Source organism: Dicentrarchus labrax, unplaced genomic scaffold (assembly GCF_905237075.1).
Source record: "Dicentrarchus labrax unplaced genomic scaffold, dlabrax2021, whole genome shotgun sequence".
In the NCBI taxonomy this organism is placed as follows: Eukaryota; Metazoa; Chordata; class Actinopteri; family Moronidae; genus Dicentrarchus; species Dicentrarchus labrax.
Genome location: NW_026136710.1, coordinates 2,802,655 through 2,828,825, shown reverse-complemented (window position 1 = coordinate 2,828,825; position 26,171 = coordinate 2,802,655). Strand labels below are relative to the sequence as shown.

Sequence of the window (26,171 nt, the reverse complement as noted above, 5' to 3'; positions counted from 1 at the left end):
ATCGTCTTCAGCACTCGGGAATTCTCTCAGCACAGCAGGAACAGCAGATGTGTTGCACGAATCCACTGTGGCCCCAAGTGTTTGATTAGCTGTATACCGTGGGCACGCTCGAATTGTTCACAGCCAGGAAAGGATGAAGGGGGGAGGGCAGATTTGTGTTTACGTGTGTTTGTGTGTGTCACAGAAACACAGCTGTAAATAGAAAACCTGTACGACACTTTTATGTGCGGATTTCTCCCCTGAATGACCCACATATTCTGTTGGGGGCTTCAGGGCAGAAATGTCAGACACAGACAACCACCAGCGATATGTGGATGAACCATCCACAGGCTAATTTAGGTCCTTTATTTGCAGAAAAATGTCCTTACAAAGCCTCCATAGAATCCATTTAAAAGGTCCAGTGTGTAACATGTACACTGTAAAACCAAATAAGTTCATAAGTCAAAATTAAATTGTTGAAAATTTCAAGTAAAACTAACTCAATTCTGTAGTTAACTATAATAACCTTGTAGGGTTCCAGTGATCACCAACAGCAGACATTAATGGTGTAAGGACGCTGATACAGTGATGCCTTTTTTATTCTGATTGAAATTAGGGTTGAGTGTGAAAGGTGCATCAGTGCACATTTAATAATTTTACACAAGGAAGACTGACTTTCTTTCTAGCTTCCACCTTGAAGGATTTTTTTGTCAACATTGGTTTAAAAGTCGAGCTTAAAATGAGTTTTGATCGTGAGATATAATAAAAAGCTCCAGAGCTGCTACTAAATGAACCTCAAAAAGGTGTGATGTTTACGTAAAATCGGCTTTGCATTGATTTTTACTTTTGGGGCCTTTTCTCCTAATTCCCTGCTGGTCGTTTTCCAGACTAGTGGTTCCCAAACTGGGTTGAGACCCCCACTAGGGGTCACCAAAGCTTCACAGGGGGGTTGGAAAGCCGTCTTGATTTTAAGGGGTGTAAGAAAATGTAAAACATTTACACAGTAGGGCTGTGTCTCAGTATTTGTTTCAATTCTTTGAAGAAAACTTGAGACTGTTATTTAAGATATAAACTTTGAACAACTGAACACAAACGTATTCATGTAGCCTTCAGTTGCAGCTAAACAGCCACATTAGGAAAGTATGCACTTAGACTCTAAAGAGCTAATAGAACGACGGCCAAGCGGCAGGGAGAAGAAAGCCAATTCAGTATGTATGATTGTTAAAAAACTTGTCTCTGATCAATAGTTACAGGAAATAATCTGCTCAAAATTCATCCAAATCGCTCGTTTTACATAAACTCCATAAAACATGTCACTTAGTCGGGGGTCGTTTGCTTAGACAATAATAAAAAGATCTCCAGACAAAAACATGAAAGAGATCATCAGTGAAAGCTGTGTTTCACATTACCATTTAAAAAACAACCATAACAAATTCACATGCTCCCACACAGAGCACAAGGACCCTCTGAATAGTTTGATGAGTATGAAATGATGTGAATGAAATGTGGAAGCCTTTAACAGTTGAGGAGATTTTGGAGGGATGTGTAGAAAGCATTGAGGGAGTTTATTTTGGATGAAAGATGCTCATCCCCTCCAGTAGAGTTCAGAGTAGATGAATCTTTTCTGGAGGTTCGTGGTGGAACAGCCGCTCACTAAGACACTTTATATTGTTTCTTGCAGCAATGACATGTCAGTCAATGACAGCGACGGGGCGATGATGATGCTCACAGATTATTTAGATGCTAAATTGAATGTTGACTGATGAGTGCATCATATTTAATGACTCCTCTCATGGGAGGACATGGTGTTGGGCTCATTTCTCCTCATTATTCTACCTCTGTCTTTACAGTCAGACAATGTCAGCCGGCCCTGCTTGCGCACACACACACACACACACACACACACACAGACAGATACAGTAGATAGAAAGAGACAAAGAGACAGACAGTTAGCCTGAGGTTTGCGTTTTGTTTTGCTCAGTTTAGTGGCTTCACTGTTGCCTCTGGTGTATTCACATACGCACACAGAATCTGTGATTTCCACTCACCATATGGGTGAATATTAAACTTGCCATGCAGAGCACTCCTGTCATCTGCAAACACATGCAAATGACCACAAGCTGCTAATTAGAACTGCCATTACATTCATTCATCTTTTTATAATTGCTTACTTTTGGTTTAAAGAGAATCGGCAGATGATCCCGGCAAGAAAAAATAAGTATACTGGGGGAATTTTATGCCTTTATTATGGCCGGCAGTAGAGAGATGTCAAGAAATAAGAGATGGGGGATTACATGCGACAAAGGTCTCCAGATAGACTGCAGTTCATGGTCGGTGCCTTAACCCCAAGGCCACCAGGGCGCCCCAAATCCAGACAGATCCAAGCTGATTTTTACTGCAGATCTTAACAAGAGTCTACAGTCATGCCAGCAGCTCTGTGAGGCTGCACTTAAGCACAGCTCTGCTTTGAGCTAAATGCTAACATTATGCTGACGAGCTCGCAGTAACAGGTCAGCCCGGTCCGACTCCCAAGTCATCAAATACTGCAGCTTGGTCGGTGTGCCTTGAAGTATTTGACAAGTTGGGAGTGAAAACGTGTTGAACAGGAATACTGCTAACCATGTTTGTCATCTTATTTATTTATTTAATGTGTTGGCATGCTAATATGTTCTAATTAGCACTTAAAGGTCCAGTGTGTAACGTTTAGGAGGATCTTTTATAACGCAAACAGAATATAATGCTCATATTTATGTTTTCATTAGTGTATAATCACCTGAAAATAAGAATCATTGCGTTTTTGTTACCTTAGAATGAGCCCTTTATATCTTTTCTTCCATGGAGGCTGCAATGTTGATCCACCATGTTTCTACGGACAAACTAAACACTGACCGTAGATAGGGTTAGGGTTAGGGTTAGGGATCACCAAGGTCATTACAGTCAGTGCCTGAAATGGTCCAGTACTCACCCGTACTAAGTACTGGTAATTCCGATTTTTGTCCACATGAGTGCCCTTGCTTTTTATTGCACACTGCATGGCCGAATACCCACCACTAAGGTCACTGAGGTCTGGACCTTGGTATTTTTTCTGAGAGGCATACAATAAAAGTAGAAAATGATTCCCTTTGACGGCCTAAAAATTCCCCTAGCAAGGACCTCTGAATTTCTGCATCTCCGTGTAAACACATCTCAAGCTTAACGCTAAGAAAGCAGCAATTAAAATGTTAAAATTATTGTTGAAATATTTCAGTCTTGACCAAAATAGTGGGCAGACCAACCCATATTGCCATCCCTTGAGCTCCCCCCCAGCAGGGGTTAAAAAACCGACCCTGTATCCTTCCTGCTTTCATCCCTCAACCTACTTACGTATGATGTGTTCTTAAAGTCTTTTGACTCTCGTATGTTCTGTTGTCTTGCCACCTCCTCCAATACACAGACTTCACATAAAACTGTATGACATCAAATATTTCAACCACACATGGGATTGAGGACCAGATTATTCTTATATCTATGCTCGGCTTTACCCAGGAGTCATCGGAAAGGGGGCTTGCGTGCGTTTGCATGTGTATGCAAGGGTTACCGATCCCCGGAGAGTCATCAGACAGGGGATAAAGTAGGTGGTGATGCGTCTTTGCAGAACTAAGCTCCATAAGCTGCTTCCTCACTAGTCTGACAAGCCTCAGTGGAGGAGGGAAGAGACGTATGAGGGACGAGATATAAGCAGAGTGCATGAATGGATGGAGGGATGATGATGAATGGATGATGGCGGATTGACGAGAGAAGCGGCGGCTGTGGGGACGGTGTGAGGACAGGAGTGGGGGAGTTTGGGTCGTGGGATGGATGATGACTAGAGATGAGGGTGTGTGTGTGTTCATAGTGCTCTAAATGTTCCAGTCTAATTCAGATGGGAGTGTTTGGACTCCTTGGGGAATGTTCTGTGTACCGTAAATAACCGGGATGTTGCCGATGTCGTGGATGAGGTTGCCTGAACCTGGTTTCCTGAGATGACTAACCTCATTTGAGATCCAATGACTGATCCAATCCCCCTGGAGCAGCACTTGTACTGTCCCACCTATTCTGTCTGCGCATTTTGGGGTTCATCCAATAGTTTTGGCATTTCATCATCATCACCAGCAGGGGTGGAGCGAAGGGGTGGGGGGGTGGCTTCTGGGGCTCCATCCCTGAATGTTTTGGGCTTTTAAAATAACTTCAGCTCAGGTGTGAACCTATCGTGACGTCACCCATTGGTTTGTGGAGTACCGGTCTGAAGCCTCGAGTTCGGCATTATGGTCGTCGACGTGATGGTTTGTCAGAGCTGCTTTCATTGGCTGGTTTTAACTCATCCGTAGCAGGAAACAATGGCAGCTCGCCATTTAATATGCAATAGTCAACACAGTAACAGAATACTGTTGGGATGGGACCATCAGTTGCTAAATGAACATGATGCTGTATGGAAGAAGACTGAAACTAGAGACTGAGACCAGAAACTCATCAGGGAACTGTTTACTGAGATAATAAATTAAGCGAGAAGTAATTTCTTCATTACATAGAATGCAGGTTTAAGACACTTTAGCGTTGTCCATTATATATTAACTATATTTTACTATTATTGGGGAAATTTCATCATCTTTTAGAGTATAATGTCATGAATTCACATGTAGCAGATTTGTCAGCTAAATATTTGTTCTGTGAACTCTTGAGCATAGATTAGTAATGCTTCCTACCCTGTTATGTAACTTAGAAATAGTTATGAAGAATAATTTTAATAATATATAATAATATTATCTGCATCTTCCTGCCATCTGCAGCTCTATATATCTTAAGTGGATGTGAATGGACTGCACTTTCTAGTCTTCTGACCACTCAAAGCACTTTACTCCACATTCACTCACAGATTGCAGAGGCTGCTCATTAGAAAGAGAAACTAATCCCATTCATACACTGAAGGCACACCATTGGGAGGTTCAGCATCTTGCTCAAGGACGCTTTGACCTGCAGCGGGAGGAGCCGGGGATTGAACTGCCAACCTTATGATTTGTGGAGGACACACTCAACCTCCTGAGCAACAATAGCTATGCTTACTTCCCATACACAGCAGAATAGTAAAGCATTAGCATAAAAGTTCCAGGTTGATTCAAAGTATAACCTGTCCTTGTCCAAGGAAGTGTTTTAAGGTCATTTTTAAAAGATCTCCATTCACACTGAAATGTCTCAACAATATGAAGATGGCTAAATCTCTTGTTTTCCACAGCCCACCTCTGGTGAGGAGTGAGACAGACAGTCTGGTTACCCTGCTGAGTTTCAGCTGTTAAAACCTCGGTTCTATATTTCACTCACTCGCTCATACAGTATGTTTCTGTTCCTGTTGTCAGACAACTAAACATAAAATAACATTGTTGATCGTACCTCGCAGATTCAACCTGTTATAAACCAGTTATTCCTTCAAAGCTGAAAGCTCAAATTTCAGTTTTATACTGACCAAATAACCATGAATACAGGTTAATAACAACAGCTGTATTGTGCGATTACAATGACACAGCCTCTGATCTGTGCAGGCTGACGTCATTAAAGCTGGGGCACCCTGGTAGCTCCTTACGACAGCAGCCTCCGTCAGATTCAAGCCTGTGGCCATTTGCTCCATGTTGTCTCCTTTATCTCGCTCCGCCCTTCCCTGTCTATCGTCAGCTGTCACTACAAAATAAAGGCATAAAAAGCCCAAAATAATAACAACAAGTAAAAAGAAAAGAGTTGTTGTAGGTTCAGAAAAAGGCCAAAACAGAGAACAGAGAGATATTTGTTTTCAAATGTAGTCTGCTCATTGTTACAGCCATCAGAGTATACCCTTTACTGATTCTCTGAGGGAATATCTACAATATTTTGGATCATCTTAATTTGAAGAAATTTAAACTGTATACTTGTTTTCAGATCAGTTCAGTTGTATTTGTATAGCACCAATCATAACAGGTCTCAGGGCACTTTTCAGATAGAGAAGGTCTAGACTGTTCTCCTTTGATCATCTCAATGCTCGTCTTTCTTTTCTTGTCATATTTACTTGCAGTTATGGCACCGTGTTCCTAGATCCCCCTAATCAAGTACAATTTGATTTATAAAGCCCAAATTACAAATTTCCTCTTGGGACTTTACAATCTGTACAACATTCAACATCTTCTGTCCTCAGACCCTCGATCTGGTAAAGAAAAACTCCCCAAAAAAACATTTTAACAGGGAAAAAATGGAAGAAACTTCCGGGTGAACCACAGAGGAGAGAACCTCAGACAGGGAATATATGTCGAGTGTACAAACAAATAAAATCACATTATATACACATTTGTGTGACAACATTTCTGAAACATGTAGATGATAAAATATATGTGAAGAATGTGAAAGAAAGAATACTTTTATGCCCGAAACTATGAAATCAAATTGTAATAAACAAGAATTTCCTTTCACCTGAGATGAACATGACTTAAAAAAGCTTTTTAGTATTTCCCCCTTGAATTTTTGCCATAGAATAGTTAGATAAATTATTGAATGGAGTGTATATTATGTATTTATTGAGCGTAAGCACATTTTTCTTGTGCTCCTGAAGTATTAATATGAAATATATATATATATATATATATAAAAAAAAGTAAAACCAGTCTGAAGCAGGGAGGCCTCTCGGCATCACAGGAAGCACAGGAGGATGACGCAATCTGTCAGTTTTCATTCCTGCAGTGCTCACACACAATGTGTGTTTGCTTGTATGCTGACATGAATAACGTGTGTGTGTGTGTGTGTGTGTGTGTGTGTGTGTGTGTGTTGTGTGTGTGTGTGTGTGTGTGTGTGTGTGTGTGTGTGTGTGTGTGTGTGTGTGTGTGTATGTGGCCCTGCAGCTCTTAGTCAGCCCACATAGTCTCATGGAGCTAAAATGCCTTGGTTTCCTTTTACTTCACGTCAATTTGCGATGCTTTTCTCTGGTCCGCTGACCGTGTGTGACAGGTCCTCCCCCTGTGTGTGTGTGTGTGTGTGTGTGTGTGTGTGTGTGTGTGTGTGTGTGTGTGTGTGTGTGTGTGTGTGTGTGTGTGTGTGTGTGTGTAAAAGTCAGGGGGAAAGAGTGTGTGTATGTGCACATTTCTTGCATATCAATTTGTACTAACGTTAATGCCAGGTTGGTGATGGTCTTAATTACAGAAGGCCGACTTCTACTGCCCTCGCCAGCAGCTGAGAAACAGACTGTGGTTCTGTGGTTGCAAATCAAGCCAACGTGGAAGTAACAAAAACTACAGTTCTTCAAACGGCCACATGAGGCTGGTTACAGAAGTGAATCAATCTCCATAAGGCCCCATATTAAAATGCCCCAACTGTACTGCAGAAATAAACATGTTTACAGCCTGGTACAAAAATGGTTATGGTCTCTGTAGCTAATTTGGAGTCAGGGCTGGCAAGATAACGATAACTTCATGGAGACTGCGTCCATTTTTATTTATACACTCTATGAATACCGCTCACCTTCCAAGCGCATAGGAGAAACTATGGTACGAGTTCACTGGTTCAACATGGCAGCCTCTGTAGAAGGGGACCCGCTCCCTCCGTAAATAAAAACGTCTCATTCTGAGGTAACAGAAACACAAAGATGCCTATATTCAGGTGATTATACACTAATGAAAACATACCTTCTGCCAATAGATCCTCCAACATGTTACACACTGGACCTTTAAGGGAGTCACCAAGTTCATTACAGTTCATCCTGAGGGGATCATGAATGTGTGTATAAAATTACCTGCAGGTAGCGCTAGAGGAAAAGTCAGAGGATCATCAGAGGGATAAGGATTCATCCTCTGGGAACCACGGAAGTCTGTACAAAATTTCATCTCAAACCATCCAATAGTTGTTGAGATATTTCAGTCTGTGGTATCAGAAGAGCCACGCTGCTGCTAGTGTGGCTAAAAATAACTTTTCCTTAAAATCTTCATCTTGCATGCGCTCCAATATTAAAGATTATATTGTTTATCTCAGATGTAATTCCTCCCCCACAGTGATTCTTGATGGTAGCAGCAAGGATATGATGATATGAATCCTTCTTTGATGTATATAAGAACAACAACGTGTAGGTGGATGTAAATTACTCTGTTACTCCTCTCATCATTGTGGAGTGGTTAACACACGGTTCACCCCTCAAGTTATGACCCGTAATCTCAAATGCACCCGTACACACACACACACACACACACACACACACACACACACACACATTCATGTAAGTGCCCCTGCTCCCTGGAGGTCGTTCCGCCCCTCAGTCAACTCGCGCTATAAAACAGGTGTAAATCAATCCCGCCTTCATGCGTTGACATGTGTCCTTGGTGTGACCTTCTTGAGTGGCGCTTGCAGGAAACCACATCAGCCCCCACATTATGAACATACTTAGGACAATAAATGTACAGTAGATCATTTCAAATACTGTAGTATATAGGCTTAAGGTTGACACAAGAGGATAGAGACTGTATTAACTACGCTACAGCACAACGAGAGTTCATAGAAAACGTGTTTACAGCTAACAATAACAACTATATGCAAAGGCCCCCCTGGTTGCAGTTTTTATTTTACACTACAAAACAGAAGTTCAGCTACATCATTCATATTAAGTAACTAATTCATTATAGTATTTACATGGATTTAATTCCGTGTAATTTTATTTGCCAAGCGGAGATATTGCAGAAAGCAACTGGCACTGATGTTAATCTGATGTGGCAATAGAGTTGTCAGGCCTCAATAACCTAGAAGCATCATTAGTAGGTGCCAAACCCAACTCTGCTGTCCCCTTTCAGTTCAAATGAGCAGTTTGTTGTCACCTTCCAACTCACTGACCTCCTCCTCCTCCTCACTCCGATGTGGACTGAAACCAGCTGCGTGTGACTCATTCGCTCTCTCACACCACATTGGTCCGATAAAGAGCCCGGATTAGTGCGGCTGATGGCTCCAATCATCATGTAATCTCATGATCCTTTTTATTGTCACCCACACACACAAAAAAAAAAGATACGTGGACAGAATCAACGGAGAATGTAATGGTGGTGAGACGTAATGCAGATGAGGACCAGCTCTGTTATCAGCACTGCAAGGTGCTTCAACACTCGAGTGCTGCACATGAGACACATTGAGGGGTCAGGGGGTAAAAAGAGGACTAATATTGATATGCTGTCATGTGTAAGCAGTTTCTGTCCTCTTCAGTGGATGACATTGAGAGCCAGATAGGAGTGTCATGTCCTGCTGCAGAGCTCCACTGCACATTGATCTACTGTAAGGCTGCGACTGCTCCGCTCAATAGTCAGTTCATGCTGCATGTGTCTGTGTGTGTGTGTGTGTGTGTGTGTGTGTGTGTGTGTGTTCATGTGACTGTGAGAGAAACACTGCTAACCCTGACTCTAATTCATGGCTGATGTATGAATTTACAACATTTTATAGCTGTGAAAGTCTTATTTTTGTGACTGTATTTAATTTAATATGTCATAATTTCACCGTAGTTTAATGTTACAGAGTACATGTATGCAAGTGCAGCCTCGAGGTATTTGTACTTTACTTGATTATTTCCATTTTATGCTACATTATACTTCTACTCCACTACATGGGAATGGAAATATCTAGTGGTGGAAGACCTATTTTATGAAGTAAAAGTAGAAATACAACACGAGTAGTAGCATAGAATAGCATAAAATGGAAATACAGTATTACGTACAGTACTTAATGACATTACTTTCAGTGAGTGGGCGAAATGGCTACATTAAGACAGAAAACAAGGTTGTTATCATTTTATAAATACAGCCAAACTGACTTCATGTCAGATATTTAAATATTAAATATTTCTAGCAGGGTTGACAACAGCAAAAAGAAAAATGTATTATATTTTGGGTTCAGGCTGTTTATTATAAAAGCATGAAAGGTGAAAATGTATTCCACTTTGTTGAGTTGGGAGACTGTAACTTAATAGAGTAATAGAGTATTTTTATAGTGTGGTATTAGTACTTTTATCTACTCAGTTCTTCTTCCAACACCGATCATTTGATTGTAAATAAAAACAAAATGCAAATTCATTGTTATGTTTTTACCAATTTGTCATTTTCACATGATCCAGGTTGTAACGGCAGTGATTTGATCCATCATGACAATGTGTTTGTGTGTGTGTGTGTGTGTGTGTGTTTGTATGTGTGTGTGTGTGTGTGTGTGTCTAATCTGCTGAATGGTGACTCATGGGCTGAAAGTGTCTGCCATTTTTGAACATTTCCTGTCTTATTGACCCCACCTTTCTCTCTCGCTCTGAACCCTTCAGGCCACGCACACACACACACACACACACACACACACACACACACACACACACACACACCAGGCATCAATCTGTCAGGTTGTCACATCGTCCTCAATGATAGCAACCCCTGACATTTACATGCACTGGGGACAGGACATTTTTCAGGGAACAGAACGGGGAGGAAAAGGACAGGATGAGAAAGATGAAGGGCACTGAGCCGTTAAGTAAGTGAGGCATTAAAATATTCTTACTCAGCAGCCACTGCCTCATCTCTTGTGATGTTTAATGCTCGGACACAGTCAGCTAGTACCTACGCTGTGGATTATTCAGACTCTACGGGCAGATTAAGAGAGAACTGATGACATTAACAGATCGAGCAGGCGACTGATCCCACCGATAATTTGAGGTTGGCCTCCTTCAAAACCCTTAAAAATAGATTTTTTAGGTTATTTTACATAAAGAATAAAATCTGCTTACTGTGGAGAGAATATTGTCCATATATTATTTAACATATGCTCTATATTCTCTCCATTGTCACTGCAAGATCAGTCAGTCGTTGGGGGGTGTCGTCTGTTTAGGCAGCTTGGTTGGACCAGAGGCGAGAAACTGAGGTCATGCTTTCCTCTTAACAATGTTCTTGTCAAAAGATAATGAGTTCGCTTCTCCGGACTGAAAAAGTCTTCAGGCATGCACATTGCAGACCAGACTTCAATAACACATGACAGCTAACAGTTCACTTTCCATACTCAGCAGTCAGCCTCAATTAACAGCCTATTTTAAAGCACGAGCGGCTGCGCAAGTACATGGTGTCTGTGCACTTTGAGATGACCGGCAGATGTTTGGGAATTCAACAGCCAGAAATAAATCATGGCTTATCAAATTAGCTCCTCTCAGACCTTTTAAAACGAGTGGCTCTCCGGCCGGGGCTCACTGACAGTTGAATGTACAATGAAAGCTCTGCAGAATAATGCACAGAACTGCTGTACAGTTGGGAGTCGGATTTTATTCTGTACAATTTATTTGATATCAACTGACAGCAGTTTGTTCTCGATGGCCCCTGTGGAGAAAAGTGGTAGTGTTTCCATTGCCTCGTTTCGTTTGATTCATGGGAAGTTAATTGAATCCAGTGGCAGGTGTTAAAGAATAACTACGCTATAAAAAAAAGAATCAATCTTCCTGCTGTTGATGCAGGTCATATTGAGGCATCAGTATTAAAGGACCAGTGTGTAGGATTTAGTGGCATCTTGTGGTAAAGTTGCAGATTTCAACTACTTGAACACTGCTCGTGTCTGTATTTGACGACCTGGGAATGAGAACGGGCTGTGAAGTTTTTAGGATAGACTATGGTGGCTGCAGAAAGAAAAACAAAAGACCCTAAAGGTCTTATCTGCAGCCGGTGTTGGGTTTGTCTGTTCTGTAGAAACATGGTGGTTCAACATGGCTCCCTCTGTAGGTTATAATGAAACCATAACTATGAATATTATATTATATTTCTGATGATAGATCCTCTGCAATGTTACACACTGGACCTCTTAGTTATTACGATTAACTCTGTGGGCAACATGAATGTCTGAACCAAACTTTATGACAATCCATCCATCCTTTCATACATATGTCAACCTCCTGGTTCACTTATCTGTAGAAACTGTATCCGTCACAACATCTAATAGTTGAGATATTTAACATACACATTGCCATCTCTACACATTCAATAAGAAGACATAGAGGATTACAAAGACGTCGTTTTTTTTTAACTAAGAAGCAGAATATGTGAGAAGTAGCATTTCATGAGCTGTGGTCAAGCTGTGCCTCCTTTCCATGTGCACGGACGCTCTGCAGGACGCAGGTAGATTAAATCTGTAAACACCATCCCAAGACAGCAGAGCAGGTTTTTAAGTTCCGTCTGTAGCCTTAAGGGCAGTGGCTCATAATTATGCATGCAACAAATATAGCTACCTTGATCAAATCTTACATAACATTTTTCTTTTTTTGGCAAAATAGGTACACAGGCTTTCTGTACAGTGTCTCTAAATACATCAGAAAGAAGGCTGCAGCTTGGTGCAGACAGCAGAATTGTAAATAGGGAAACATTGAAGAGATGTAGCTTTGCTGTAAGAAATATTGGCCAGACATGAAGCTAAATAATTCAACTGATTAAATTCCCATAATTATCTTTGAATAAATAATACATACAGGAAGTTAATGAAACTATTATTTAAAGTGGTCAGTATGCAGTCATGTGAAAAGGGTCGAATGAACCATTGTCTTAATGATGTTCAGCTCCATTATGTACATTAAAACATAGTCAGTGACCACATGCAGAGTTTTTACTTTACTTTATTGTAAGTGTTTAGTTTTAAAGGGATAGTTCACCCCAAAATCGCCTCTGCTGCTTTCTATCCATCTAGATTGTTTTTTTTTTGTGTGAGTTGCTGAGTTTTGGAGATGTCTGCCTTCTCTCCAGTATAATGGAACCAGATGGCACTCTGCTTGTGGTGCTCAAAGTGCCAAAAAATTAACAAATAAATACATTTGAAAAAACTCAACAGCAATGTCTCTTTCCAAAAATCATGACCCGGTTACTGAAAATAATCCACAGATCTTGTTGTCAGCTGTTTTATATCGGAACTATTTTCTCTAATTCACAGAGTAAGATGAGAAAATAGCCGAAAACCTGGCTGCTATGGCTGCCATGTAATGTTACTTAATCCCTGGGGACAAAATATGCAAGTCAAAGAAGCCCTAAAAGGGCTTGTTGTTGCCACTGACAGGTTCAGATTCAGGGGCAGAGCCAGGCGATTTAAACATTCAGGACTCAGTCAAACCTAGGGGCTTTATTTCCAGCAGCTATATGCTCTATTTTCCCAAGTCATTTGAAATAATAGAATGTCTAAAAATCTGTAAATAACTCATGAAAAACACAATATTTGCCCAGGACATAAATCATCCTATAGAGCTTACATCCTATTTTGCATCGAACTGTTCTCCGACTGTTAAACCATAACTCTTTTATGTGCATTAGATACTTGCTCACTGAGGGGACACGACTGAACGAAATACGACATGTTAGCGTAAACATATGATTGGATCAGTGCACATACACGCGTACTATCAGAACAACTCTAGTTGGGAAGAAGCGTTGTAAAAACTGTGTGTACTGTTCTTCTGTTAGTTTACAACATATTGCTGCATCTTCTTCAATAAAGTAAATAAGTAAACAGAACAAACTTGGAGTAAATTAGCATTAGTGTAAATTCTACGTTGGATAAACTCAAAGCCTAAAACTAAACTAAAGTTAAAAATAGCATAATTGAGTTTTACTGAATTTGTTTGCCTTTAAGTTATTAAGTAGTTGAATGTTACCCTGTTTGAAGTTTGTGTGTGTGGCCTTATGAAATTGTCTGCTGGCCAGATTCAGAGTCCTCCCGTAACCCACTTTCGATGCTGTTGTGTGTGACACAGTTGCTCAGTGTTGCTTTAGGTCCTGAATGTGTCCAGCTGTGCTCCTGTCCTTACATTTTAGTGTCTAGCTCTTCTTACTGATGCACTTTTTGGAGTTACAGGCCTTTTTGTCTGAGCTGTGTTTTCACTTTGCAATGCCACTTACACTCTGTGTGTGTGTGTGTGTGTGTGTGTGTGTGTGTGTGTGTGTGTGTGTGTGTGTGTCTTTTGTGCTCAGGTTCAGGTGGACGATGAACATGTCTGGCGGCCCCCCAGGGGAGGAGCTCACGGATGAGGAGAAGGAGATAATCAACAGTGTGCTGGCTCGTGCGGCCACGATGGAGAGCATGGAGCAGGAGAGGATTGAGTGAGATGGAAAGCTATTGTCTCTGTTGCACATAATCCCATCAGTCAACCACACACACACACACACACACACACACACGCTCACTGAGTTGGATGATTTCTGGGGAGTAAAACCTGTGCCAAATCTGTGTCTCTGCTCACGTTTATTCTCAGGCGTCTTTCCAGTCGCCTGGATAATATCAAGAAGACAGCGTGTGGTGACGGCCAGTCGCACTGTCTGTTGTGTGGGGCGTCTTTTGGACCGCAGGGGGTCACGGCTGTCCTCTGTGTGCAGTGCAAAAAAGTGGGTGGATATCTGTATTATTTCTGCTTGAACAAGGAAAGAAAACAGACTTGTTCCCCAGTGGACTTCTCTGCATGAACATGATTCCTGTTTATTGTGTTTTCTATAGTGTTGTGTAGATCCCAGGAGATTTCCTATGGCGATAAGCACCCAGTGGACCATATGCTAACATGCTCTGACATACAGTGTGTATTGCTTGGTCTCAATAACTAAGTAGAGAGGTTAATGTTCTCTGAACTGGAAAAATATATGTGCTCTATGCACCTGCCATCAAGACCTAAATCTGTGTGAGATTATGCTTCTGTGTGCGTGTGTGTGTGTGTGTGTGTGTGTGTGTTTTATGTATGTATTTGCCTCTTTGCAGCACATGTGCAGCAAATGTGGGATCTGGAGTAACAGCAGGGCATGTCCTATGTGGCTGTGCAGAATCTGCAGCGAACACCAAGAGGTGAGGAAGATGAAGAACAGAGTGGGTTTGATAGAATCACAGGGGCCAAATTATCCCATTATGTCATTCTTCTGCCACCAGAACAGGAGCTTTTCTCATGATACGAACCATTTTCTGGCTTTTAGACTCACACAGAATTGCATTTCACTGTCCAGTGACCTGGAAAATTACCTTCCATTGATACTCCCTCAATATCCAAAATGAGTAATAGGTAATGATTTATTTCAACATTTATTTAATTAAAAAAATACAGATAGTATTTTGAATAATATGAAACAGGAAGCATGCAGTTACACAATGCTGTTTTGATGATGGCGCTGTGTTTGTTAAAGTTTCTGCCTCAGGGAGCCCAGACTCTTTAAATAAATGCTCCGTCCTGTCAGTCATACACAGAATAACCACTGTAATGCTGCAAATACAAAGTGGTCGTGTGTCTGCTCCATGAAATAAAGGAATAAAGAGATAAGCAGTTTCTTTCCCAGCAAAATCAAACAACTAATGAGTCCGTCTGTCAATCTTTCCCTCAATAAACATACACAAAGAAAGTCCACACATTTTGGCCCCAAGTAAAACAGGAGCTCATTTCTCTTCTTTGTTTCTTTCAATGTATGTTAAACCTCCAAAAACTGTTTTTTAGGCTACTTTTTGAGCGGCAGCATAAACAACACTGATATTTCACACAAGTGGCAAAAAAAAAATCAATGAATTTAGTTTTACAACATAGAGAAACATCTCCTCTGTGGTGATTGCTATTTGCTTATTCAATCCCTGCACCCCCCAGGTCTCCTCCTCTTCGACCAGATTTGGACTTTATCAGTACCAGTACCTGCCAAATTGTCAAACCTAAGCTTTACAATGCCCCTTCAGAAACCTGTGGCACTAAATCACTCTGCTATATTTTAATGTTGTCTATAAGTCAGACATTTACAACTGTAGTTCTGCATGTAAAGTGAGAAGTTTCCATTCTTACTCATTTCATTTGTATTCCTGCAGATACAGAAGCGTTCAGGAGCCTGGTTCTTCAAGGGTCGAGACCAGAAGGCTCTGCCTGACCCGCTCCCTCTGTCCAGACCTCGACAGTCCGGCACCGAGAACAGCTCTGCTCCAGCAGGCCACAGTGGACCACAGGAACCTACAACACATCGTCAGCGAGGAAATGGTAGTTTATACGTTAAGATTAAGCTTGAGTATGAATGTGCTAACATAATGAAAGTTTACTTTAAATATAAAGTATATATATGTATAACAAATATTCGCTGATATAGATTCTAATACAACATTTTAATCATATTCAACAGAAATATGCATGAATAAATGAATAGTTGTACAATAATAGTACCGAGTTAAAAATAAAGTATACTATAATATACTATATATATGTATATCTTTATTTAAACTTAATAAAATCATTAAGGGGTTGGCCCTAATTTACAATAATGTTGAGTAACATTTTTAAATTATTAAAAATATGCAAACTATTAAAAAACTAAAATAAAGAAATAACTAATTAAAACACCAATAAAAGATACAAGATAAAAGAAAAGAATAAATTAAAACAACTATAAAAACAGTCCATACAAGAGAAAACAATTCAAGTGCAGACAGAGGCTGAATCCTTTTTAATAATGGATTTAAATTCACCAACAGATGCACGAGTATTTAAGGAATTCCATGTAGCAGAAGCATAAAAACTAAAAGCAGATCTTCCAAACTTTTCCGATAAGAAAGAGTTATATTCAAAGTATTATTTTGTGAGTGTGCTAATAAGCAATACTACTTAAATTGTAAGTAAATGTATTCTTCCTAAGCTCATTACAAAACAATAATTACACATTTTGTACATTACTTAATGTATGCTCTGATGAGTTTTAATAAAAGTACAGTAAAGTGTATTTTCATATACTATATTAATGGACTGATGTAAGGAAAATATCTTTTCAATACTTTATTAAACATTAGTATACTTATGTAAGTGTATTTAAATACTAGCTGCCAGTACTAATCCAATAGTACGTTTATTCTTACTTTTTATTATACTTAAGTACATAATAAAAAACTATATAATGTAATATTTAGTAGTAATTAGAGTTGTAGTAGTAGTAGTAGTAGTAATAGTAGTAGTCGTAGTAGACAAAACTGAAAATACACATCCAAATGGCAGATGCTGGTTTTGGTGTTTCATAAGAACACAATCAGTGACACAGTCGCCACAGGACACAGACGTCTGATGTTATTACAGAATGGATTACACAAAAGACAAAGTGCCATCGTCTGTTAGCTGCTGATACCGAGCTGGCTGCTGGAAACGCTGCCGTCACTTTTGGCCTTTATTTCAAAATTCGAAAATCATGTGCAAACGCTGGTTTTACATAATAAATATACAGTAGTGCCAACATCCATTCTGTCGTTCAGTGATACGGAGAAAAAAAATCATCTGTGCTTTTGTCTCTTTCCACTTTCTGCCCCGGCTTTATACCTGCTGCAGTCGAGCTGCTATTACTTCACATTTTCACACACAAAGTTTACTCTGAAAAGACTCTTTGTTAGTCAGTAGTTAATGTAGGATAGATTTTTTAATTCCTCTACTTATCTGCAAGACTTTGCATGAGCTTGGATGCAAATAGAAAACACAAAAATACTCTAATATGTTTGTTTTTTCCACAAAAAAGCGAAGAATTTGAATCTACTCCTCTGTGAACATGCAAATATTGTTTGTTACAAAAGTTTCAGGACTGGACCAGTGGTGGAAGAAGTGTTCAGATCTTTTACTTTAGTTAAAGTTGCAATACTTAAAGAGTAAAATTACTCCTCTACAAGTTGAAAATATTAAATAAGTAGCAGTACAGAGTTATTAGCAGCAAAATGTATTTAAAGTATTAAAAATAAAAGTACTGATTATGCAGCAGGATGATCAATGTGCGATCGGAATATCATTATGTATACATTACTGTGTGAGCAAGATTTTAAGAGGTGTAAGAAAACTTAAAAACTATGAACAGGAGGCCTATATCTCAACATTTTGTTCATTTCTGTGAAGAAATCTAAATGAAATTGTTACTTTTAAAGTTTATATTACTATTTAAGATCTTCGTCCTGCAGTAGAAAACAACCAAAGAGCTATAACAGAACAATGAGAAGAAAACACTGATTTAAAAGAAATATATAATACAGACAGAGAACTGTATAAAAATATCATGAAAACTCATCTCTGATCAATAATTAAAGGAAATAATCTGTTCAAAATTCAACCAAAGCTCTGGTTTCACACAAACTTCCTGCAATTAATGTGTTAACTGTTCATTGTACAGATTATCAGTTGTTCTCTATTGTTTTTAAAATTTTCAAACACACGCTTTAGGTAACAAAAGCGTTGATATTTGACAATCTGGGAATAAGACTCAGCTTTGTTGCTGGGAGTAGAACTAAGAGCTACAGCACCAATAGTAGCTGTTTTGGTGGCAGTGATATTTTTATTTTGTGTCCTCAGAGCTCAGAGCCGAGGCACAGCAGCAGCAGTCCTGTGGATCAGAACAATGGGAGCAGACAGCAAGAACAACAGCTGACAGCTATAATGAGAGTCAGTCCCCTCCGGCAGCTGTAATGAAGACCGAGAGACACGTGTTAGCCTCCAAGCCACCTCGGGCAAACGCACAGCAGGCCACCCCCACCTCAGGTAAAGTAGTGCTGCTCCTTCCAAGAATAAGCCCAACGCTACAGGGCGGCTTTCAAACGATTTAACATCAACAGCAGTGTATAAAAAGATGTTTCAGACGGTATTAATTGCTGATTTTGAATTGTAACGTCGCTAGCTCCTGCTGCAGATGTGGCGCGGTCAGTGAGGGAAGAGACAGTGTCTCCTCCAGCTGTGGAGGAAAAAAGACAACCTGTTGTCACCAGTTCACATGTTCCTGCAACCAGAAATATTCCACCTGTTAAGGCACCAATCAGCAACCCTGCTCCCACACGACCCCCACCGGATCGAACAGAGGACGAGGACAACGACTATGACTCAGATGATGCCAGTAAGACTGATTATTCCTCTACAACCAAACCTGGTTTATAGAACCAGATGTTGAATAATATGAATTCCTACAGCTGTAAAAAGAAATTCCAAGTGGAGCGATGAAGAACAACAAATCAATGTTTATCTGTTTTAGAGGGAAATTGGTTTCTCTAACAGGAGTCATATAAAAGTTCAGATTCCATTTGTCTCTCAGATGTCTAATGTGTCCCTGTGTTTTTATCCTCGCAGCCACTCTGGGATCTCTGGAGTTCAGTCTCCTCTACGAACAGGAGAACCATGCCCTACACTGTTGTATCGTTAAAGCGAAGGTAAACACGCATGTACACGCAGGAGACGAGAAGAGACACGATGAGACAGGACCAAATAAGATAGGACAAGACAAATTAATAGAGGACTAAAACAAGGCAAGATGGCACAAGACGGGACAAGAAAAGACAAGACAAGACAAGTTGACAAAAGACAAGACACAACAAGACAAGACAAGACCAGACCAGACAAGTCAAGAAAAGAGAAGATGGGACAAGACAAGATGAAACAAAACAAGACTAGACACGATGAGACAAGATGAGATGGGTCAAGACAGAGCAAGATGGCACAAGACAGAAGAAGACAAGAAAAGACGAGGAAAGACGGGACGAGACCTGACTAGACCAGACAAGTCAAGATGAGATGAGACAAGATGACAAAAGACAAGACGGGACAGGACAATATAAGAAAAGACAAAACAGGCCAAGACATAACAAGACCAGACCAGACAAGTCAAGAAAAGATAAGATGGGTCAAGACAAGATGAAACAAGACGGGACCAGATGAGACAAGATGAGATGGGACAAGACAAGATAAGACCAAATAAGATAGGACAAGACAGAGCAAGATGGCACAAGACGGAAGAAGACAAGACGAGAAAAGATGGGATGAGACAGGACGGTACTAGATGGGACCAGACCTGACTAAACCAGACAAGTCAAGATGAGATGAGACAAGAAAAGACCAGACGAGACATGACTTATCCAAAAGCAATCAATGATGCTAACAATAAAATATGTTACATTTTTCAGGAAACATAAAAACATCATCTCATCCTGATTCTGACCGTTATTTTTATGTCTCAGGGTTTAAAGCCAATGGACTCAAATGGACTTGCTGACCCGTATGTTAAGCTGCACCTCTTACCCGGAGCCAGTAAGGTACAACCACGTTAACTAACTGCACAGCTCTGATTTATTTAGTTGTCTTGTTACCTTTTTAAAGTTGTATCAATCAGGATTGGGCCAGAACTCTACAGCGTATCCCACATATCGGTAGGAAGTGGAGACACATCGTCCATCTTTATATAAAGTCTATGGCTCATTATTACAAAGCAGCTTTTTCCACATTCAACGAAGTAATTTAACCTCTTGCTCATATTAAAAATATTGATTATTGCAGCTTTAAATAAATCTCCCTGCGAGCTGAGCTGAACACAAACACTACAGACCCGGTTGGTGCTCGCTAGCTTACAGCTAATATACAGTTTAACACACCTTAATAGCTGTATGGAGCCTTCAGCTGACGCAATGTTGTGTTTAATGATTTTATAACAACGCACAGCTTGTGAAGAAGGCGAAGGAGTGCGTTTATTCAATTTGGGATGCGCTCAAATTACACGATCTAGCAATAACCCATTAACTAATGCTCATGGCATCAGATATATGAGCCGACACTGCTGGTGTGTGATTTATGACTCGTCGTTACTCTCTTACTCTGTGAAATAGAGCAATTTGCCTCATGTTTTTATGAGCACCGGTCCCCTCAGTTATTTCAACATACCTTCGAAATAACATTGTTGTGTTACTGTTCCTTCAGTCTAACAAGCTCCGCACCAAGACACTTAAAAACACTCTGAATCCAGTGTGGAACGAGACTCTGGTCTACCACGGTATCACCGATGACGAAATGTCACGCAAAACTCTCCGGTAAGATGAACCTATGTGTCCTCCTACTGTACATCGTTCCCATCACGTTTCATTACGTAATGTCATGTTTCGTGTCTGTCTGCAGGCTTTCAGTGAGTGACGAGGACAAGTTTGGACACAATGAATTCATAGGAGAGACTCGAGTTGCCCTGAAGAAACTGAAGTTTGACCAGAAGAAGAACTTTAGTGTTTGTTTAGAGCGAGTGATCCCGGTGAGCCTGAGAACATCTCGTATCGTTAAAGATGTGACGTGGCCCTTGATCCAAACCACTGTGATCTAGTTAGGAACTACTTTCCCAAGATGTACTGAAGTGTTGCTGGAAAGAGATTTTTCTGTTTAAATGCAATTTAAAGGGAATTTAAGAATACATTTTAAGTAACAAAAACTCTTTTTACTAGTAATTTTAAGTGGCATTAACATAGTTTGTTAAGTTACAGAAACATTCCTGATTAATAGGTTTTTGTTTTCACAGGACAAATAAAAATAACAGAAATTAAAGTTATTCTCTCTTAAAATTACTAAAGCTACTTGATCAAAAATGTTTTTTTAACTTACAAAATGTAGTAAGTTTTCCTTGATGTAATCGGTTTTAACAATTTTTTGAGTTATATGAACTTTTACAGTTTACCGTACAAATATGAAGCATTTTTATTATAATAGTGATAATGGTTGTTATTGGTTTACTCTCTTTATAGGTGAAGAAGGCTGTAGGAGGACCAGCCCGTGGTATGGCTCTCTATGAGGATGACGTAAGACCCTCACATCGATTACAAACTACTGTGTATCGGACATTGTAGGACTTTAATGATTCAAAGAAATCAGCTTAGATTAAAAAAGTTCAAAGGGAGAAAAGCAGAACATATGTTACTTATGTAAAGACCAAACCCCACAATGAATTGATCCTGTATATCCAAAACCTCATACATATCTAATTTCTCTGCGCCATACACATATAGATCCAATACTGAACTTCATAAGCAGATCGGGTATCTTCCGGACATGATCGATCCACATTACATTTCTTTATCAATATCATTTAAATATTCACTGGTTCCGCTATCAGTTACATTCATTTAGCCAGTCATGGTGGGAACTCATTCTGTTAGTGTCACAGCAATAAATTTAGACTCACTCAGTGATTTGTATAGATTTTCAAATATGGATTGAGTTGACGTATGAGGAGGAATGCACTATTTACTCCTGTTTAAGTAACGTTTGATTTAAACTACGGTGGCCTGCTGTTTGAGCAGATTACTGGGCTATTTTTTCAGTTTATTGTTTTCACGATAAACAAAACATTTGGATTCATTACAACCACAATACGCATATATGTCCATAACACTGACAAAAAAAACCCCCAAAACCAGAAGAAATAAGTAATAGTAATAAACCAAGCAATTCATGTACATAGAATAAAAATATAACAGTTGTAATTGTTAACCAGCATACTAACAAAGTATCAACCTCAGTTATTTACATTTTATGTAACAGTAAACTGGTTTTATGAGCTGGAAAAGCCATTAAACGCTTAATATATAAGAGTTGTACCGCCCCCATTTTATTTACTCCTCCACCTTGTCAAGCTGATTACCTTAAAGAAAGTATACTCATGACCCACTTCTTTAAAATGAACGTCTTCCGTAGGAACCAATCAGCCACTGACTATTTAGAGAAGGACAAAACACATTTGGTTTAACGTTAATGTAAGATAAGATAAGATAAGATAAGAAAAGATAAAAAAAGATGTTCTTTTATTGATCCCCAGTACGAGAAAGTCAAATTTGGCACAGCAGCAAAAGAAAAAAAGCATGTTAATAGTTCAGTCTCATGTATAATATTGCATAATGATATACATGTAGATAATTTTGTACTTAAGCACATGCATTATCCTCCATCAGTATAATAATCACTGGATTATCCCTCCAGATATGTGCACAGGGTAAAGGAGCATTAGGATCAGTGAAATAAGATACTATTGGTTTGTATGTGCATGTGTGGTATCCTTTATGTGTGTGTGTGTGTGTGTGTGTGCAGCTGAATGAAGGCGAGGATTCAGAGGAGAGGGGTCGTATCCTGGTGTCACTGACGTACAACAGTCAGCAGAGTCGTCTGATGGTGGGCGTGGTCCGCTGCGCTCACCTGGCTGCCATGGACTCCAACGGATACTCGGACCCATTCGTCAAAGTGTATGTGCTGCGTTCAGCTCAACCCTCCTCTTCCTCATCTGTACAGATCAGCTCTCTATACCTAACCCGCCCTAAAGCATACCCTGCTTTATGGTCTGTTTTACTCTAAATGGGACCATCAGTTACTAAATGAACATCATGCTGTATGGAAGAAGACTGAAACTAGAGACTGAGACCAGAAACTCATCAGGAAACTGTTTACTGAGGGAATAAATCAACTGAGAAGTCGACTTATTTCTCCATTAAACTCAATACTATCAGACTTCTTTTTTTTGCCCCCTGCTGGCCATTAGAAAGAATGCAGGTTTAACACACTTCCACACTGGCTTCACTTCACAGACTCAGACACAGTGGTCTGTACTGTAAATACATAGCTAGACTAAATGGACTTGCAATTGATCTCTCAGCAGGAAAGTGAATAAGTTTCCCAAAATTTGGAACCGTTTAATTTAAACTGTAAAAGTTTTAGTCAAATAACAACAATCTTACACATGTTTTTATGCCGTAGATGTCTGAAACCAGATATGGGGAAGAAAGCTAAAAACAAGACACAGATCAAAAAGAAGACACTCAATCCAGAGTTTAACGAGGTCAGTTCTTTCTAAACCGTTGCTTTCTGTTTGGACATACTGAACTTGCTGCCGTCTGCTGCTCACCCACTTCTCTTTCACTTCATTTCACTGTGTTTCAGGAATTCGGTTATGAAATAAAACATGGTGAGCTAGCCAAGAAAACCCTTGACATCTCAGTCTGGGATTATGACATGGGAAAATCCAACGATTTCATTGGTAAGTGTGGATCTTGTCTTGCAATCGCGTTTCCTCATCCAACAACTACTAAATAGACCCCCATGAAGTTTAAGTACAAATATCGATGGTGCCCAGAAGATGAATCCTAATGGTTTTTAGTGGTTTCGTAATTTTTCCTCTAGCGCCACCAGCAGACAATGTAGGCCAAATGACTTTTAGGGCAACCACAAAGGTTCACAATTGTGCTTTTGAGTGAATTGTTTCATCAGCTGTTGGATGGATTGCCATGAAATCTGGTTCAGACGTTGGTGTCACCCTCAGGATGTTAACATGGAGGCAGCAGGCTTTATGACCTATACTGCAGTCAGCCACCAGGGGGCGATCAAGATGTTTTGGATTATCCTTTGGAGAGCTGTCATGTCGTCTATCTTTATCTTTTGTCAGTGGTTTATGACTAAATACTTAATATAGGACTAATGACATTCCTGTCAGCCTCATGCTAACATGCTAAACTAAGATAGTTAACATATCTGTTCATTATACCTGCTTTACATCAGCATATTAGTCGAGATGGCAATGTTGTTCTGTTGGTCAGTTCACCACTTTAATCCAGACAAAAATGTTTCATTCTTATTCCCCCTTGAGGACAATAAAGTATATCTGATATTATCTTATCTTAAAGGTCCAGTGTGTAACACTGAGGAGGATCTATTAGCAGAGATAGAATATATATATATATATATATATAATATATATGTTTTTATTAGTGTATAATCACCTGAAAATAAGAATCATTGTGTTTTTGTTACCTTAGAATGAGACGTTTTTATCTAGACGCCTTCTATGTAGAACCGCCATGTTTCTACAGTAGTTTCTCCTTCGTGCTTGGAAGAGAAGGGTGAAGCGAGGGAGTTGTTATCTTTAACTACACTATATTTAATAAACAACAAGTTAGCATTGTGAGCATGTTAGCATGTTGTGATAACACGTTTTTCGCTCAAAACACAACTGTGGCTAAATACAGCCTCACAGAGCTGCCAGCACGTACGCCGAGGCTCAGTTTTAACACTTTGTTTTCTCTCTGCCTCCAGGAGGATGTCAGTTAGGCATCCAGGCTAAAGGAGAGTGTCTGAAGCACTGGTACGAATGCCTCAAGAACAAAGACAAGAAGATCGAGCGCTGGCATGTCCTGTTAAACGACAACACTGTCCAGTTTGAGGATTAAAAACGTCTACTGCTCGTCTCTTTTCTTCCTCCGTCGTTCTCCCTGTAGAATATTGTCTTCCAGTGAGCACAGGTAGACGAATATTATCCTCTTGCTTTGTAGTTTGTCCCAAAGTGCAATGTGCAAGCTACGTTTCCAACAGTTTTCAGGTGACCAACATGGATGTTGACCTTGGCGCTCTTTGTAATAAAGAGTGACTACTACACAAAACCATAAAGCTCATTTAGCCATTTTCACTGTTATCATATCTTAAACTACATCGTATGATACATAAACGGCAAGCGGTAATGATTGAATAGAGTAATTATCATATTTTATGGAGAAGATAAAGCCCTTGTTATCATCATCATTAAGACAGTATGTTGTGACAAAGTGTGCCTCCACGCTCAGACCCAACAGAGGGAATTCCCAGTTTTCTGTCTCCGACCTCTTTTCCCCGTGTTGATCTGTGCTCCTGTCGTGTGAGATCATGTAACGTGCCATCAGCTGATCTACGTGACCACGTTTGTTTGACTGTTGCAACACCAAAACATTAATTTCACTCGTGTTCTTGTGCATAATTACTGTGCATCATGCATATGTTGAATATTCAGTGGGACACTTGCAGATGTTTGGTTACTAAAATGACGTGAATGCTCTTTTTTGTTGTTGTTGATGTGAAATGCATTTTGCTTTTTGATACACATAACATGTCGGCCTCTTTATTGCCACTGTCACTATGTCACCTTCAGCTGTGCATGTGCGAGCTCTCTGTCGGTCCTCTGGAGAAGAAGGCCCCAAAATGCTTCTGCATGACGTTTTATTATGAAGAACAAATTAAATTATGCAAACAGTTCCAGAAAGAGAGATATATCAGATCTGCACAAGTGTTTTCAGCTAAATAACATTTTGCTCTCTGTATCCATATTGATGCATGTCTGAACTCATGTTGTAGCATACACGTGGCTAATAAATAAACAAATCATGGCACTTCCTTTGCTCCTCTTCCTGATTGATATGTGCTGTGACATGGCAGAAACTTTGTCTGAATCAGGCGAGGTTTGAACCAATCAGCGCAGACAGACACGCAGCGGAGAATTGTGTGAACTTTGACTTCTCCTGATAATACTTGCCTTCAGGCCTAGTAGGTCAAAGTTTATGGACTTGTTACACTCTGAAAGGTCTGTGCTTGAATTAAGCTAAGACATAATCTGCTTTTCTCATCAGTAGTGAGGTCCCATCTGAGATTAAAT

General features: G+C 39.8%; 1 protein-coding gene across 1 annotated transcript in view; it reads left to right on the top strand.

Annotated features, from left to right (window-relative positions):
* The window catches only part of rph3aa (rabphilin 3A homolog (mouse), a), a 29,578-nt gene extending 3,666 nt beyond the window's left edge, over positions 1-25,912 (top strand). Inside the window, exons 2-16 of the mRNA XM_051411802.1 lie at positions 13,941-14,069; positions 14,222-14,351; positions 14,716-14,799; positions 15,793-15,958; positions 18,287-18,472; positions 18,609-18,821; positions 19,052-19,131; positions 19,936-20,010; positions 20,669-20,778; positions 20,864-20,990; positions 21,475-21,528; positions 22,814-22,965; positions 23,474-23,555; positions 23,657-23,753; positions 24,806-25,912. Coding sequence (XP_051267762.1) covers positions 13,954-14,069; positions 14,222-14,351; positions 14,716-14,799; positions 15,793-15,958; positions 18,287-18,472; positions 18,609-18,821; positions 19,052-19,131; positions 19,936-20,010; positions 20,669-20,778; positions 20,864-20,990; positions 21,475-21,528; positions 22,814-22,965; positions 23,474-23,555; positions 23,657-23,753; positions 24,806-24,939 — 1,806 coding nt within the window. The 5' untranslated portion in view covers positions 13,941-13,953 and the 3' untranslated portion in view covers positions 24,940-25,912. The remainder of the gene's footprint in view (positions 1-13,940; positions 14,070-14,221; positions 14,352-14,715; positions 14,800-15,792; positions 15,959-18,286; positions 18,473-18,608; positions 18,822-19,051; positions 19,132-19,935; positions 20,011-20,668; positions 20,779-20,863; positions 20,991-21,474; positions 21,529-22,813; positions 22,966-23,473; positions 23,556-23,656; positions 23,754-24,805) is intronic.
* The last annotated feature ends 259 nt before the right edge of the window (positions 25,913-26,171 follow it).